This window comes from Manacus candei, unplaced genomic scaffold, assembly GCF_025592945.1.
Source record: "Manacus candei isolate 608988 ecotype Guabito, Panama unplaced genomic scaffold, ASM2559294v1 h1tg000009l, whole genome shotgun sequence".
NCBI classification, from domain to species: Eukaryota; Metazoa; Chordata; class Aves; order Passeriformes; family Pipridae; genus Manacus; species Manacus candei.
The window spans coordinates 7,773,384-7,790,990 of record NW_026138057.1 but is presented as its reverse complement, the minus strand read 5'-3'; the positions used below and the strand labels follow the sequence as shown (position 1 = coordinate 7,790,990).

Below are 17,607 nucleotides of genomic sequence, written 5' to 3'. Positions count from 1 at the left end.
AGCAATCCAGAGATGAGAAAATCCATGTCCCATGCTCTTATTTTAAACTGCAAAAAAAAAAAGAATGGTCTAGTGATGAAAACCCTTTTTGAAGAAATTTTGCCATTATTCACAGGTTTTGTACTCCTAACTTTTCTTATGTAATTTGATTTTGAAGTGGCATTTCAAGTAGAGGTCAGTATTTTTATCCTAAATTGTGTACATAACTAAGCAGAATCTTTCCAAAAACTTTAAGGTACTAAATATACATTTTCATCTCACATTTAAACTCCATACTAAAGAAGTCACAGACTTAGTTGTAACTGTTGCTTGCAATGCACACTGTTGTGCTGCTTTACGTTTTTACCCCCAGAACCAAATGTGACTGCTGATACATCACATTCTAACTCCAGAAACACATTTTAGAAGACTGTATCCACATCCTTTCTTAATTCAGCTTTCCCTTGCTCGCATTTTCTTATTGGCCTTATTGCTCTAGCCAGCCTGGCTGTAGTCTGCTTTCCCTATGTATGTATGAGGAAGAAAAACATATGTACTATAGATTAGTGAAACGTGTACAGGAAGATCACAGTAGGACAGTGATCTAACATGTTCAAAAAGGGCTAGTTTGTGTCAGTTCAGCTTACAGAAAGCATATCTCCAACAAAAGCTGAAGTTATTCAAAAGGGGCTGCAGCTGAGCAACGGAGGGAGAAATTATACAAGTGTGTCATCCACGCATGTCTGGGGCAACAGGTTGTTTCAGGAGTTCCACCACGCTCCTGTTCCCAATGCCCCATGGCTAATTCAATTCTTTTTACAGAGCTTTCTGCTAAGGTGTTTTTTTTTTAATTCCAAATTACATTACAAATTAGAACCTCGAATTTGTCTGATGGAAAAAATTGTACTCTGAGTTAGGATTCGTAGTGAGGAAAAAACCCCAAATATCCTAATTCGTAGTTACAATAAATGAGAATTTACTATGCTGTGAAATGAGGGTGCACGCTTCTCTGCACTTCTGAAAACAGCAAGAACATTTGTATTTTAAAACCAAACACAGACTATTAAGGGTTTTGTTCCTACTGTACCGCTCAAAAGCAGCTGTTAAAAGGCTTTAATACCTCACAAAGCCTGGTTTCACTAACCACATTCTCTGGGAAGTGACAAACATTATAAAGGAATTGTCTTGGGGAAAAAAGCCCTCCTTCATGTATTTGCCTTTAAGTGGCTTCTGAAGAGGATACCTCTAGTTGAGAAACTTCTAGCACTCATGCAGAGATGACCTGCCTGAAGAACTGGCTGCCTGATTAACTATTAACTACTCTCAATAGGATTAGATAATTAAAGACATTGATGACCATTAATTAGGAGGAGGGCACCTTAATTTGTCACTTGATAGGGCCCTTTCAATGATTTATAGGTTAGGGCTACTTGCAATTGTGAAGGGAAGGGGGCAGTGAAGAGAGAGAACCCTTAAGTTACCTTATCAAGTGGCCAGCTAAAAAGGGCAGAGGGTCAAATAAGGGCCAAAGTGGTCACTTAAGGGTGAAGTCCCAAACACCAAAGCAGTGCCAAGCCACATTGACCAGCATTTGGTGATGGAGTAAAAAATATGCTAATTTATTGGTGGCAATTCTCTCTTTTTATGGTTTCAAGCAGTTAAGACAAGTGGCCTGCTTAAGAGCTTTTCATTTGAAAAGAGATTAAACAAAATGGTTTGTCAGGGATGCTTGGCTGTTTTATGTCTTTGTTAAAAAAAAAATTTGCCCAGACTGTACCAATGACTATCACATCACCCCAAAAGCCATCTTCCATCTCTAAGCATTACTGGGTTAATAAATACATCAGCTCTAATTGCTTAATAGTGCTATGTTCATTTGCTCTTTAGCAAGATTAAAATGAAATACATCTTTTGTATTACTGCCTTCTATCAGGACTGTCTGCATAAAGGTCACAGAAAAAAGTTTAAATTTAGTAGGAAATTTACTTAAGGACATTAGTGTAAATGATACTGTGTTTAAAATGACATAAAAGAGCAAAAGGTGATTTCAGTAATGCAAAGAAAATGGTTTCTGAATACTGATAAGGACACTTATCCCTCATACCACACACAATTTTAGGCAACATTATACATTAAAATCCCTCTACTGGGGTAATAACATGTAGCTACTTTCCCACCCACTAACACAAGTAAGAGCAAGTCATTAACATTTAATTAAATATGCTCCTGACATCCTTAGAAACATGTCACGCTTTGTTATTGAAGGTTGTGGCCTACTTTCTATGTACATTTTAAACCAAAATAAACTATTTATAACAGACCGATTTAGCGCAGCAAATGAGACATTTTTAATCAGAAGGCATATCACAGTATTTCATAAAACCCTCCTGAACAGCAAAACCAGAATGAAATGAATTTACAACATCTGATGCATATTTTATGCATTTCACAAAACGGAACATAAGAGACGGGATTAGCTCCACCTTTTGGGTTCTAAATAGTGAAACAACGTTTCTCTTACCTCAATGGTGAAGAGTTTCCTTTTTAATCTAAAAGCCAGGTCCTTCGTGTCTGACACATCACAGATCAAGCTATTAAGCCGAGGAATCTGATGTACATGAACCAAACCTTGTGGAAAGAAAGAGTAAAGGAGGGGGGGTGAAAAAAAAAAATTAAGAAAACGCTGTCATCCAGATGCATAAATTAGAGTCTTACAGCAGAATTCTGTATATTTACACACACTCATCCTCCCCTTTTTAAGCTGGAGCTTTACTACCAGGAGCAATGAAGCAAACGGTGCGATTATACTCAAGTAATCAAGCAGAATAAGATAAACAGAAATCCTTGTGCGAGGAAAACTAATTGCACTTTGGTACAGAAGTACAGATGTAAAGAGCGATCTTAATACTTGTCAAAACTACAGCCGGCTTGTGTGTGATTTTCTCGTGTATTTACAGTAAGCAAATATGGCTATCACCTTGCATGCTGCCCACGGCACCACTGAGTGATCTTTATTTTATTAAATGCACCAGTAAGCAGCCAGCAAAACAAGGCTTATGGGTTACTGATAACCACTGAAGCTCTAATGAGAACTACTTCGTTTTTTGCCCTGGAAAAGGCTGGGAAAAAAAGTTTCTGGAACCCTCCCCCCCCCCTCCGATTTAGATCATGCTTTTTAATAAATTTTAACCCCTCTGCCATCCTGGGAGAAATATGTTTTCTTCCTGCAGGAGGCTTCTCTAGCTGTTCAGATGTTTTTAACAGTACTAGGTGCACTGCAAGCTCTGCATTCTGTCAGCTGCAACTCAAGCTGATTTTTTCTGACAAGGACGCTGGATGGTTTTTGTGCAGCCTAATATAGTCTCTGAACAACCTGAGGGTGATTTTCTGCATCTGAAAAACCAGGAAAATTCTACAGGGCTTCTCAATTACTGGCCTATATTTGCTATTCATAAAGCCAGCATCTAAATTGAAATACTGAATATTTAGAAAAGGCATCTTACTTGAAAACGGCAGCTGTGGGAAAATCCCCAAACATTAAAACCTTTATTTAAAATAAGGCCAGTATTTTTTCAGGCATCTATTAATTTGTTTTAACCGAAGTTTCCTAAAATTGAAATAATTTAAAAAGCATAATTTTATGGGCACTAATCACAAAAATTATTAATAATATTAGAAAAGCATTTTTATAATTTGAAACCTTCCATCCCTGTCTCCAGTCCAGTGATTCAGAAGAAATATTTGTTAGGCTTTTGAGTAGAAAATCTAATTATTATATATGGGAACAGCAGGTATAACACAGGGTTGCTTATATGCAGTATTGTAGAAATTTTATTTAAGGATCTTCTATATAATTATTTTGTTATTTTACTGGCTTTTCAAACATTTAAATTTCCAGGCAGCTTAATGAAATTATTAATGCAGGATTTATTAAATAATGCAATAACGTAATCAAACTTCTCCCGAATCACATCAAAATCTTTCATCACCTGCAGTAAATAAATCATCTTAAAATATATTCTCAAGCAAAAAGAATCCACCAAAGTTAAAACCACTAGAAATACCTTTTTTTAGGCTTTCAAATCAAGGTTGTGTAAGCCTCAAAAGCTATGTATATTGGCACATAATTTTTATTAAATAGTACCAAAAATGATTTAGCATACATCTTTACAGGAAAGCAGGAAATAACTGCTAAAACACACATTGTCTTAAAGGATCTCTTCAGTACTGGGAAAAGAAGCATCAAATTGACAGAATTATGCTAGCATAAACAAAGGCCATATCACGATTATACAGTTGGAAAAATAATTAGGCAAATTATTCCAGCTTTTGTTCACGGTTTCTTTTTCATTCACCTTTTTTTCAGAGAATGAAATGTGCACTTATTTTCACAGCCAGAAAGATTTTTCTCTGATTTACTAATTACAGCCTGCATACACACCGTGGTGTCTCAACACCACCTTTGCTTCTTTTTCTATATATTCTATATATTCTGCTATGGAAAACACTGCCATACTCTCACATGTTTACAGCAGGTTTTGGATAAGCAGTTTACTTTCAGCTAAAGGTTTCCATGGAACTACAGTAGTATCACAATGATAATAGCTGTAATTTATGCACACTACGAGCACTGCTCTGGATTAGCTAAAACTGTTATTCACCCCTTTGGTTCTGCATAACTTCTAATACAATCTTTTAAAATATAAACAGTTCTGCTGCAACAGCTAACAAAAATCTCTGGGAAACAGAATGCAAGATTAAACACCATTACAACATTTTGAAGATAAAACACTTGAAAGGCTACACGGCTTTTTACCAAAAACCAGTTTCATATTTTACATGCCACACATATTAATTTCTTTAAATGCAAGAGTGCTGTAACTTTATCACTGAAAAACCAGCACGTTATTTTCAGATATAGCTTATATAGCACACAATTTAGCAGTTTATTCGCCTTACTATAATATATGGGTTTTTTCCGTGTTCTCTGTTTAAAACTTGGCAGATCAAAAGTATTGATTTCATGACAAGTTCAGCTCGCTGGTCAGATGATTGCCAAGCCTCCTCTGCCTGTGAATTCCCCAAAGCCTGCCTGTTGAGATGTACATCTGATTGAGCCATGCCTCAGTAATACGGCTTGACAACATGCAAGGAGTTGCCATGTTTCCTTTGCAGCCTTAATGCACTTTGCTGAAAATTCTCCTAACTCCAGACTGGTTAGGCAAGGAGGAACATTTAAGAGGTATATTCTAAAACTGAAACCAAATGCTGCTTTAAAGCAGATACCCAATTGGAGGGTAAGCCACTAAGTGCCCTAGAAACACCCGGGGCAGACTTTTTGCATTGCTAAAGATGGAACTTACCGTGGTAATCCTTGTACAATGGATTGGTTTCTCTCTCAGAGCCAATAAATGATTCAAGACCAACTACCATATCTGACAAGTTTGTGACACGTTCCATAATTGCTTTATTCTGTAAGACACGGAAACAAAATACGCATCCTGTGTGATGAAAAAGGTAATTAATGTTCATAGGGTAAGCCTTGGTCTTCTCAATGGCAAGCTGTGGGGAAAAAATAGGTCATCAATACTTAGGAATTACGTTAGAGGGCTTTATTCCTTAAAAAAAAAAAGACTTGAAATTTCTGATTAAAGAAAACATGTATTTGACAAGAAGAAACCATAAAAGGGCTAACTTAGCACTACATTTGTATTTTCTTAAACCTTCATAAGAGAAGCATTTGCTCACATCAGTGATACTTAAAAAGCAATATGTTAAGCTTATCTCTCATTGACTTCCACTACGAGTCAGATGCCCAGTTTTTGCTTCTGTTCTGAAAACCTTGCTTTTTAATACACTTAGGCATATCATTTCTAGCATTTGGAGCAAGCACAACCCACACAATTATTCATTTTGGTCATCAGTCAAACAACATGGACAACTCAAGCAATTTCTCCAGCATTTTTCTTTCTAAAAGTTCCTCTTTACCTTTACAAATCTATCTCTTCGTGCAGCGTTATCATTTCTCAATATATTCGTGATTTGTGATGCCTTATTTCTTGTGCAACAATGTACTGTCACGTGCCTTAAATAAGCTGTTTTCCTTAATTTCATATAGCAGACAAAGACATTCAAAGGTCACAACAGAGATCTTCAGAGGTAAGTCAGAAAAAAATGTTCTTAAATGCTCTGATGATGTCCCTATTTAATGAGAAAAGAAAGAAGAAACAAACCTATGCTAAACCCCAAAATATTTCTTTAAGATAAGAAGTAGTTATCCTAAAGCTGCCTGGACAGCTGGTATACTCTTGTTCTTGGTGGCTGTAGGTGCTATACTCATCATACCTTCAGGGGTATCAACACTAATCACCTCAAAATACCCATTCCAAGTATGAGGAATTAGCTCTGTACCTCCAAGTCATAGTTTTGTATTTTTCTATTAATTTAAAAGTATTTTGTACATTTTGCAGTTCTTTAGTAAACTATACAAGTGATGCTTATTCTGAAATGTCAATGTAACTACTGGTAAAATTATTTGATAGTAACAATTTATCAATTAGGAGCAGAGAGGGGGAAATATCCCCAGATATGTCAGAATAGTCTATGCATTGCACTGACATTCAGGTTTATTAAAATGGTGATCAATACACCAACTGCTTTTCTGAACCCACATTTCAATATCCCTTTATCTTCCAGCCACACTAAAGCTCACAAAGCAGACGTGAAAGGTGAAAATTTCCCGCTCTCATCAAAGAATAAATTGAATTCTATTTTCTGACCACTACATGAAGTTGTGGCCCGTCCTGCACAACCCAATCTGCTCAGGTTACAAGGCCCAATTCCACTGATCCCATGGCACCTTTACACCCCCTCCCTTCCCCACCTTATGGGCCAGATGGCATCAAATCCTGGGGAGGGGTCTCTTTTCAAAGCCGCTACTTGTGCACAGGCCAAAACCGTCTATCCCCGTGGAATCAGGGAACTTCCATTTGACCCACAAAGTCTGATGATGAATAACAATAAAGTAGTTTTATACTGCAGAATTTCCTTTCTGAGGAATAACATAAGTGATCTGAGGGAAAAGAACACTGCCTACACATCAATCCCTAGACTTTGTTATTATATCCGCCCCTGAAATATTAAAGCTGACTTGCAAACTGTTTCCTCTTCTTGGAAGAGAGAGACAATGTACTATATTTTAATGGAAACTTGTGGTCACATTTATTCTAAAGGGGAATCACATAAAGATGGTACAGATATAAATCTGAAGTAGTCAGTGACTTCTATAAATCCACAGACCAGAAATTACCGTATTTTGCCAGTTCTTCAGAAGGCTGCAGGATGTTATTTGTATATCAAGAAAGGCAAAACTGTTAAAAAAATAAATAAACACTGATGACTCCTGGAAACTAAGCTAAACTCTTCATAAAGAAAAAATGTTCCATCATTTGAAAAAAACATTTGCTGTCCATTCCTGTTTTGCTTTACATTAAAGTTTCTGCTTGCTGGTTTTGATAACAATGGGTTACGAAAACCGTGGATAGAAAGATGCTCGACCATCAGCAACGTATCCCCACCACTGATAGTCCTGCAAATCATAAGAATATCATCTTTCCTATTTGGTTTTAATTCTGGAAAGATTAAAGGGAGGGACAGCAGTTCAATATTTGCCTGACAATACATACTTCAGTATGTTGGTTTCAGCTCTTCCTCTGAAAGGGTTTGCTTTCTTAAATTGTGCTCCCTTTGCCCATGTTGATTTTGTTTTTGTTTTTAAAGTGTGTCAAAATATTCCCCTGGCTTAATGCAGTGTATCTTGGGAAATATTTTGCACAGTGAATTGCCACACCAAAGAGACATTTGCTTATGTGGCATTGTTGCCATAGATCTGTATCTATCATGTATTTTCTAGTTTGCAGCGTTCAGCACATTAATGTCCAATCAAAGCTGACGTCAGCACACAGATAGTTGTGATGTATGGCATACTGACATAAACACACAAATCATGTTGCCCCATCTGGGCTTGAAAATTTAACAGAGCTCCAGATCTTCCTCCAGCCCCATACAAATCTACCTCCTGCTTCTGGCATAAACTTGGCAGCTCTGGAGGTGAGCCAGGACATGGTTAGGAGGGAAGCCAGGAATGGCGAGATTCAGGGAAAGAGTTTGTTGGCAGCTAGAAGAGGTATTGTTTTAAATTATACTAAAAAATGAAAAAAAAACCCCCAAACCATCCCAATCTTGGAAAGTTTTCAGTCTTGCTAGATGTACTGCAGTTTTTCTAAATTAGTTAGTTCAGCCAAAATATAATTATTCTAACAACATGGTAGCAACCCTGTTGTGCAGGCTGGGCTGGGCATCCATTCTATATCCTACTTTGTGCTACTGTTTTAGACAGACGTTTTCTTTTAAGTGCAAACTTGCAATATTTGGGCTCAACCGAAGTGTACTTTCAAAACATGTCAAGAAAATGATATGCATATGTACATGGGAACTATACACACATTTAACCAGCTTTTGGGGAGGGCAATTATGGAAAAAGATTGCTTTGTCCTACTAATTCATTTTCAGAATGTACATAGCTTTGAGTAATTATCTGTGCATGTCTAAAAATACTTATTTACAACTAAAGCAGTTCAAAATGCATCATCTTCTGTGTTTGAGTATAAAGCACGGTGTTCTACCACCACAAATACACAGATAGCCTGTGTGCTCAAACTTACATCCTGAAATTAATATTGTGTGTTTCTACTGGATTGAGTTCTTAATGTACCACAATTTTATCATTACTACTATTAATCAAGTCAATCTTGGTTCATCTGGATTCCGTATTAGGAAAAAAATCTGTCTTTTCTACTCTGCTCTAATTTCTAGTTCTCCTCTGATTTCCTGTCAAAATTTTTCCAACACCCGAAGATATATCCTCTCATTTCATTTCTAAAAAAATTAAAAACCACGCAAAGTTTGGGTAATAAAAAAATATTTAAATTCTCAGCCCTTGCACTGCATAAGTGAAAAAAAGTCAAAGAATGGAAATTTTTCTTAGAACAGCTTCGACTTTTCTATATAGTACATTTAAACAATCTCAAAATTTAAAAGGAAAACAAGAGCCTTATGTTAAAGATCTGCAATGAGATCCAACTAGCATATACAGATACATAAATGCATATGTATTTAATAATAAACACTAAATACTAGCATATATAAATACCTTAAGCTCTTGAATTACATAGGCTTTTTGCATATATTTGCATTTGTATTCTGATCAATACATTAACATAACTTTAATACTGACTTACTTACATTGAAAGTAAGGTATTTTGTGACCACATCTCCTTTCAGAGACATCAGGCCTATATTTTGGTAGAGGGCTATATTTAACTGCTTCATCTTTACATTCTGCTAATACAATCCCATCACTGGTTTTATTTTAAAACATTTAATTAAGACTTAATACATTGAATAATGACTTTCATTACCTAAAGCACTACTCACAAACACTGTTAGCACTGGGACAAACCCCAGTTTAAACAGTGAGCTGCACACATTCTGTATGACAGCACAGTATTGAAAAATGAATTCAGATTCGCCCCCCAAAAGTGTATTTGGAGGCAACAATTTGTGTTGTTACCAACAGGTGAATCCAGAGATCCTGGCACTTCATTCAAAAGCAAGTCTCAATAATAAACAGCAGGCAAGTTCCAGCAAAGTAATATGAACCTTATGAACTTTAAGTAAATTCCGGTGTGTGAATTTTCAAGAAACGCTCAAAAATTTGTTGTTTTTTGTTTTTGTTTTTTTTTTTTGTTTTGTTTTGTTTTGTTTTTTTTGTTTGTTTGTTTTTTTTTAAATTCTATTTAAAACATTCTGTCACAAAGCTGAAGTAAGCTTAGTACCATAACACAGACAGCCACACTGGACTATAATGAAACAGTGGCTGGATATTTGATAGATGAAACAATTCTTGATATATTTTTAGAGAGTATCACACAATGATAATGTGGTAATGACTTCACAACATACAAATATTTATCACTTGTCATTACTAGTTAATCTCCAAAGGATTTTACATTGAAAAGATAAATTATTAAGAAGCATGGCTTAAATATTTATCACCATTTGTTAATAATTACTGTTCAGAAAATCACAGAATTACCCACCCATTTTATTTTGGTAAAAGAAGTTGGGCATTAGGTCCTTGTACTAGTTTTATAGAAGGATACAGTTTGTGCACTTTTGGATTTTTCACAAGCCCCAAAAATAAAAGATTAATAACTGTTCTGACAAAAGTGTTAATCAATAATTAATAAAGACTCTAAACTATAAAATTCTATATATCTTCTAACTCCAAGATGACTGTTTACAGTGTTTGAACACAGCAAATCTACTAACTGAACACTGAATTTTGGCTCTAAAATGAATGTACACTCAGACCACTGGAATATAAGATGACCAATAGGACATGAACAAATTTTGGTGCATAGAAATTTGTATCAAGATCACAAGAAAACTGAACACAAATGCAATGTCTTTGCTGGAAAACAGATATCCTAGAAATATAATTAAAGGATTTTCTACAAACTACAATGCCTTCAGTGATGAGAAATCTACATTTAGGGATTCTCACTAATTAGGCATTTTCTCTTACTTTTGAAGAACCTTACTGACTACAGCAGAACTTAGATATAAGCATCCATTTGTATGGCTGAAACCACAGAAGCACTGATTTTTGGTTGACTGTATGTACACTGTGTTACATTAGCTGATTTCAAGCAATAAATAGTATTTTTGAATAATTTTATACAAGTTACAGAAGCAAAAAAAGGATGTGTAAGGAAGACACGACCAGGCAATTAGATGCAATGTAGTTGTAGAAAAGGGAAGAGGGTAACAAAGCATCTGTTGGTCAATATGTTACACAACATATTAATTCCAGATTTTGGTTGTTCTCTTGAAGTTGCTTTTAATAATGTTTGTCCTGATAGTTGTCTATGGGAACTCTGCAATGTTTTTGCATGTTATCATACAAAATATCAGATGAAGGTGGATGACACAGTATCCAATTAATCTTCAAATATTTTCAGGAAGAATAATCATCTAGGAAATAAGAACTAAATATCACACTAAAATAAAAATAAATCTTTGGATCTTCACTGAAATGCACTTGTGTGTTACTTGAGCTCTGGAAGCACTTAAGGCCAGTAAACTGTGGCATCTTACAAAATAAAAAGTATGTCTGCTTTGTCATTGAAGGGAAGACCTAAAGGCCAACAGCAAAAGGAGAGATGACTAAATAGAGACAAATTAAGCAAGTCAGTAACAGTTGCTGCTGCACCCCAAAAAAATGAACGAAGTCTAGCAGTTTAAATCAAACTTTCCATCTGTTGATCTCCAAATGCTTCACAAAAGACATTTGTTGCATTCCTCCCTCACAAGTCAGTAACAAGCACAGAGGTGTCCTGTGAGTTGTCCACAGCCAAAAGCCAGTCAACACTGAGCTGGGATCCCAACTCAGCCTTTCTTTGAAGCCCTGTCTACCTGCTTCTGTTTAAAGGCTTGGTTTAGGAGGCCTTGGGGTATCAGGAAAATATCTGGTGCTATCATGAAGGTGACGTGGGAGTTGAAGCCCAGAAAGCTGGGTGCTGAAAATCCTGTTATTATCTGGTTGAAAGAGGTGACAGATGTACAGCGTGTTAAAGGGTGACACTTTTTGAGCTGAATCCCTGCTCAGTGCTTTTCTCTTCTCTTTCCTTAGTATTCAGTAGCAGAAAGCACAGGCTGCAGGTGATGGTTCTGGGGTGTGGGGCTCTTGCCCTGCTGCACTGAGTAAATGAAGTAAATCTGATCAAGCCCTTCTTCAGTGAAGGGTGAGTGGCTGGGAAGAAATCAGTACAAGATCTGGGCTGAGATGAGCCCAGCACCTCCCCTGAACACTATCTGCTTCTTAATAATGAGATTGTCTCACTGTTATAAAAGCACATACATGAAAATCTGTACGTTACTACTTGTCTTTAAATATTACAAAAATGAACTGACCATTTGAGCAGATTTCTCTAGAAAATTAACACATCAAACATGCAATCCTACCAATGGATCATAGCATAGCATAAAATAGAAGTCTGAAAGAATGAGAGCTGTATTACAAAAGAGTCATAAAAAAACTGCTGAAATTATGTATCTGAGACCAACTGGTTTAACTAAAATCCCATGACTCCATTGGGAATCAGTCATTATATGAAAAAGGTTTAGGAGTTCCTTTTGTTGCCATTTTGCCTGAAAAAAAAGAATGTCATTGCAGTTTGCTTTCCAAACTCTTGCTGCAACTTTAATTCTTTAAATCATATGTTTTTCTCAGGTGACCAAAAAGAACCTCCACCACTATTTCAATTATCAGCATGCAAGTACCAAAAGGAACATCTAACTGATGTTGGTAATCAGGTGGCAAGATCCTGAAATATAAAATCATTTAAGGAACTAATCCCTTATCCAGCATAAAATTATAGGCTGTCATCAGGAGCAGGCTGGCAAAGCTAGGTCCAGATGGGAAACTGGCTGGGCAATAAGAAGAGGTAGGGTGGAAATGATGGGTAGGCTGGAAACGATGGGAACCTAAGGAAAGACATGACTGCTCCCTCTGCTGGCAAGGTCCTCACCTGCTTTAATTTTTAACTAATGAGTAGGCATTTCTTTAATTATTCAGGATCTAGCCAATAAATAATGCAGAATGTTCCTTCCTCAGTCTGTTGCTGTGTGTTTGCACATTTTTGAACTTATGGTGCCCTATTTCACTAGAATAATTTGCCATAGAATTAAGGCTCAGATGGATATCTAATGGTAGTTACTGGCTTTATATTTTAATTGTTCACAAAATGAAAAGCAAGATTAAGCTATTTAACCTTCAAAACACGATATTTTACAACGTATACTCATTTCATATTTAATTTACACACTTCATAATATTATGACAAATTGCTCATCATATCTTACTATAACAAGAACCCCTTTATGTAGCAAGAAGATACGATAAAATTAAACATTCTGCAACACAAACACACTAAATGACACGTTCTACCAAAAAAGTATCATTCTTCCATAAGTAAAATTCATGACCAGTGAATTCAGCAGTAATGTTTGTATTAAAACTTAATTAAAAGACGAAGACAAGCCATTCGTTACTTGATTTGTGATATAAATTAATAGCTGCGGTAAGAACATTTAGAAAAAAAAACTGTTCCAAGATTTTGGCCTACAACCAGAAGCTCCCAGAACAGGAGGGATCAGCTTTTTTTGCCCACTGTTCTCATCTGAATCCTGGCTGAAAAGCTACTCCAGCTCCCAGCTTTCCAGAAGGCTCCATCCCAGGAATCCTCGCCTGCCATTTGGTTTGCTGATTTTAATCTCCCAGGACTTTCTTACAGTGGCTCCACTATGCTGAACTGGCACTTGCTCCTAGAAGTGAGTTATTATTAAACTTGTAGGTCAATTGTGGCACTAACAACTCTTTGGAAGCTTTCAGCCACGGTGTACAATTTGCTGGTCTAATTAAATATTAATTCTAAGTGTTACATTCTGTGGCTAAGAGCTTTTATTTTCCATCATCAGTCTGGAAGAGAAAGAGGTTACAAGGCTAATTTAATCTTTTTTTTTTTTTTTTCCCCTAGCATTAAAGCTTAACTACATAGGCACAAAAACATCATTAAAGATGCAGTATTCCTTTTTATTATAATTATATTGTAATTAATAGAGAAGTTCTAAACAAAAAGAGGTAAAATTGGATTCTGAAATTTCAGGGTTTTTAAACACCACCAGAAGTTCACAGAAAAACGTTTCTAAACACACAGTGCACAGAAACTCAACATTCAGTCCTGTGAAAATCATTTAAGATGGGAAATACATACACAAGAATTTAAATATAAAATAGTTTTACACAAAATTATTGTTTTGTTCTGAAATACAACAGATAAACCCTATATTTAAGGCTAGATTCACAGGGCTTTTTTTTTTTCCCAAGAACCTGTACTTGTACTCAAGCCAAAAAAAAAAAAAAAGTATTTCTTCAGAAAAACATTACTACCTTCCATTTTCTAAAAGAATTACTTGCTTAAAGCAGATAACTACTTTGGCCTGTATTGTTTAAAGTCACTCTTCTAATCTTTTCTTATCAGTGTCCAAATGGGCTCAATACATGAGCCTCTTCCCTTCTGCTTCCATAACAGTTGTGTCCATGTCTGGACACTGGGCATTATATTAACTACTTAGTCCAGTAGCCAAAAGATTCCATATGCTTGAACAGATGACTATCTCCATACTGTGATGGGATATTTAACTGTTTAGGTCTAATACTGCAGTTCAAAGATTTAGTTCTAAATCTCACCTAATTTTTTTAAAGTTTTCACGGGCGTATGTCCGGTTTATAGACGTGAAGTGTAAAATAAAATGGCAATCTTGCCCACGCTCATGCACTTCTCAAGTTTAATATACGCCTTCTGGAAAAGTGACTTTTTTATTAAAGAGAGGGTGTTGAGGAGATGGTGATAAGGATGTGTGCACACTGTCCTAAAAAGTAAAATTTATTAAAATGAGAAGGTTTGTTTAATGCATGTGACTTTAACATACAATGTGACTGTTCTTCATAATACAGTTAATTCAGTTAAAAGACAATAACACTTAGGTAGAAAAACATGCTTCAGATGTATATTTTATTTGTTTTTTAAGTGGGTAGTTGTTACCAAATCAGAAGTGGTAGTGGTAGTGCTAGAACACAGCCTGTTGGCAACCAAAACCTTTTTTTATGAAACAACAAAATACTTCTATTTCTTCTACAATTGATTAGCAAATACTTTCAATAATTGGAGAAATTGAAAAAAACCCCAACTTACTGTTCCAAAATTTAAATAGTGAATAGTATACTTTTCCGAGCTTCCTACTCAATCATAATTTTAAAGATGCTTTTATGAATGTCTAAAACCCAGAATATTCATATCCAAAAGCAATGGGGATAGCCCAAGAATACCTGTCATAAACTTATGTCTCTCGATATTTTTGGTATGGTTGTTAAACTGTATTTCTCATGTACAACAGAAAGCAACACACAACATTAAAAATCATGTTAAAAAAAAAAGGAAAATATTAAGATAATTTCATTTTCATACTTTCTGTTTTGCAGAGAACTTCCAAAGGTTCCTTAATTATGATACAGAAACCACATGACATTTGATCTCAATACAAATCTGTCTGCAGCAGCCACCTCATCGAATATGTTTGAAGGTTATTCAGCATTTTACACTAGTGAATTCACAGAAGTTAGGATTCTAAGGTAGGCAATCACTCTTAGTTCTTGTCACAGGAATCAAGATTTCAAACTGTGACAAATTCACAAGCTATAGGAGTTCACATCTTATAATTCTATATTAGCAATGGATTCTAAAGCACTCTATTGCTTGACTTTGAGTTTAGCTGCTAAATTACTCAGTGGGAACACAAAAGGCTTTGGATGTGAAAAGGTTTGTTTCCGAATTTTCCTACACTGAAACATACAGTAACTTCTGCACCTCAGTGAATTCAAAATATCAAACCATTAATATTGTAGGAAATTAATTTTTCAACATACTGGATGAAAAAATGAAAATACCTTGCTAAACAGAACTTCAGACTCTGAGGACAGGTTCTGTGGTAAGACTTATTCATACGGACTTTTCATTAGTCAATTAATTTCCCTTGGTACTTGCTGACTAATATAGTTGTTAGTCCTTACTAGTAGTACAGCTTCAAGTTCAAAATAAAGGATGGCTTTAACAAGTGCTTTCTCCCAGTGAAAATCATAATCTACTCCAAAAAAAAAAAATTATCTAAGTGATACAAAATTGGGAAGAACAGGAATAGAATTACAAACATTATTTAGTATTTAGCAGAGATATTCTTGGACTCACCAATGATTTCTAGTAATTAAAGAAAAAATACATTATGAAAATATTTAAAATTATAATTTAAGGCTTTTGCAGTGACATTAAAGTCCTCTCAGTCACACAATAGCTCTTTTTCTAAATTTAGGTATTACAATGCACAGATTATCAACACACAGAAGAAGAGTTCTCACTTGCTTTTATAATATTCCTTAAATTTGAAAATTGTAACAACAAATGAAATCCCTCTTCAATCTGCCCTCCTCGATCAATGCTAGATTTTAAAAATGGAAGTAATTTTCCCTTTTCAAATGTACCATATGATTTCACAGGCACAATGCATTTTCAAGAAGCAGTAGGAAGACTTGAAAAATAACCTTCCATCAACTATTTTAATCATACTCGTGAGTAGCTCAATATTTATTACCTGACAGACAATGTAAGATAAGAGTATGTTCAATCGGTAGAAAATATCAGTCAAGTAAAACTTGTCACACAGCATCTGAATAAAATTCATAATTGGCTAAGTTTTTTTTGTGTGTCATTTGCTTTAAACCAGAATAACGTACTCCTATTTTTGTGGTTGAGAGAATTCATGTGCTGGTTGCACTGGAAGTTTCATCAATAAAACACAAAAAATCTGCCTGCTTTAGTGGACTACGGTTTCTTTAAATTACTCTGAAAAAACTCTGCACACAAACAGATTTTTTTTTTTTTTGCAAATCTGTGTCTTTTACCAAAACATAGCCTTACAGAAAACTGTGAGGACATTCAGTGTCCCATCAAGCTGGATGAATGAGCACCATCTTTGGATAAATGCAATTCCAAGTTATTAAATCCAAGACAGTGAATTGCTGGAATAATGAAAGAGCCACATTGGTGGATGTGTATCACAGAGGGAAAAACATCAAGAACAAAATCACTGTTTAATGTCCAGTAGTCACCAAAGAGTCAAACCAGACATTAGAATGCAGGAAAAGTAAACAAACAACAATGGCATTACTGTATTATGTTACTGAAACAAGGCAAAGTGACTGTTTAAAACCAGAGTAAGGAGGCAACATGAGAAAAATTACAAATCAGAATACAAAAAATATAAAATAGGGAGGATTATTTTAATGTGCTATCAGCCAAGAACGAAGATACAATATATGAAAAGTAAAGGCAAAATTAAATGTTCTGAAAAAAGAGAGAAACTGGGCAGATTTAATTTGTGGAGCTCCCTGCCACATTACTACATGCAAACTATTTGGAAAAATACAGAAAAGAAATCAATCTCAAACTATGTATATACAGATATATATATTAGTAATACAGTGCATATAAAAAATGTAACTACTCTGGGTTGAAAAGACATTGTCCCTGTTGAAAACCAGTACCACCAATTGTGAGTTTTATTTCTTCTTCACTGGACTAACCAGTACTGGGGGTTGGCAGAGACAAGATGTGGTATGAGTCACTACCAAAAATCTACTTTTTCATGACAAAGCAGGTAAAAATGAAACTATTTTTCTGTACACGTCATGCAGACGAAACTTGGATTAAATGTGATTTTGAGCTTCCATGTCCTTCATGGAAATTACACATGTGAAGAATTTACTTGTAGATCACCCAGTTAATTCAGTCAGGAGCCAAAAGTTAACGTAGGAAATACAGCAATAGTAGTTCAGGGAAAAATATGGAATTTACTGTATCTTCAGAAAAATTATGTGCATTTTCCCTGGCT

At 35.4% G+C, this 17,607-nt stretch overlaps 1 protein-coding gene across 4 annotated transcripts in view; it reads right to left on the bottom strand.

The window, feature by feature from the left end:
- ELP4 (elongator acetyltransferase complex subunit 4) overlaps positions 1-17,607 on the bottom strand; it is a 142,648-nt gene that overhangs the window by 77,525 nt on the left and 47,516 nt on the right. For 2 of the 4 annotated variants that reach the window (XM_051776815.1, XM_051776817.1), the window contains exons 8-9: positions 5,343-5,541; positions 2,501-2,607 (exon numbers count right to left, since the gene is read on the bottom strand). The exons of 1 other annotated variant lie outside the window; for it this stretch is intronic. In XM_051776815.1, coding sequence (XP_051632775.1) covers positions 2,501-2,607; positions 5,343-5,541 — 306 coding nt within the window. The remainder of the gene's footprint in view (positions 1-2,500; positions 2,608-5,342; positions 5,542-17,607) is intronic. One more of the 4 variants, XM_051776816.1, reaches the window with a different exon arrangement.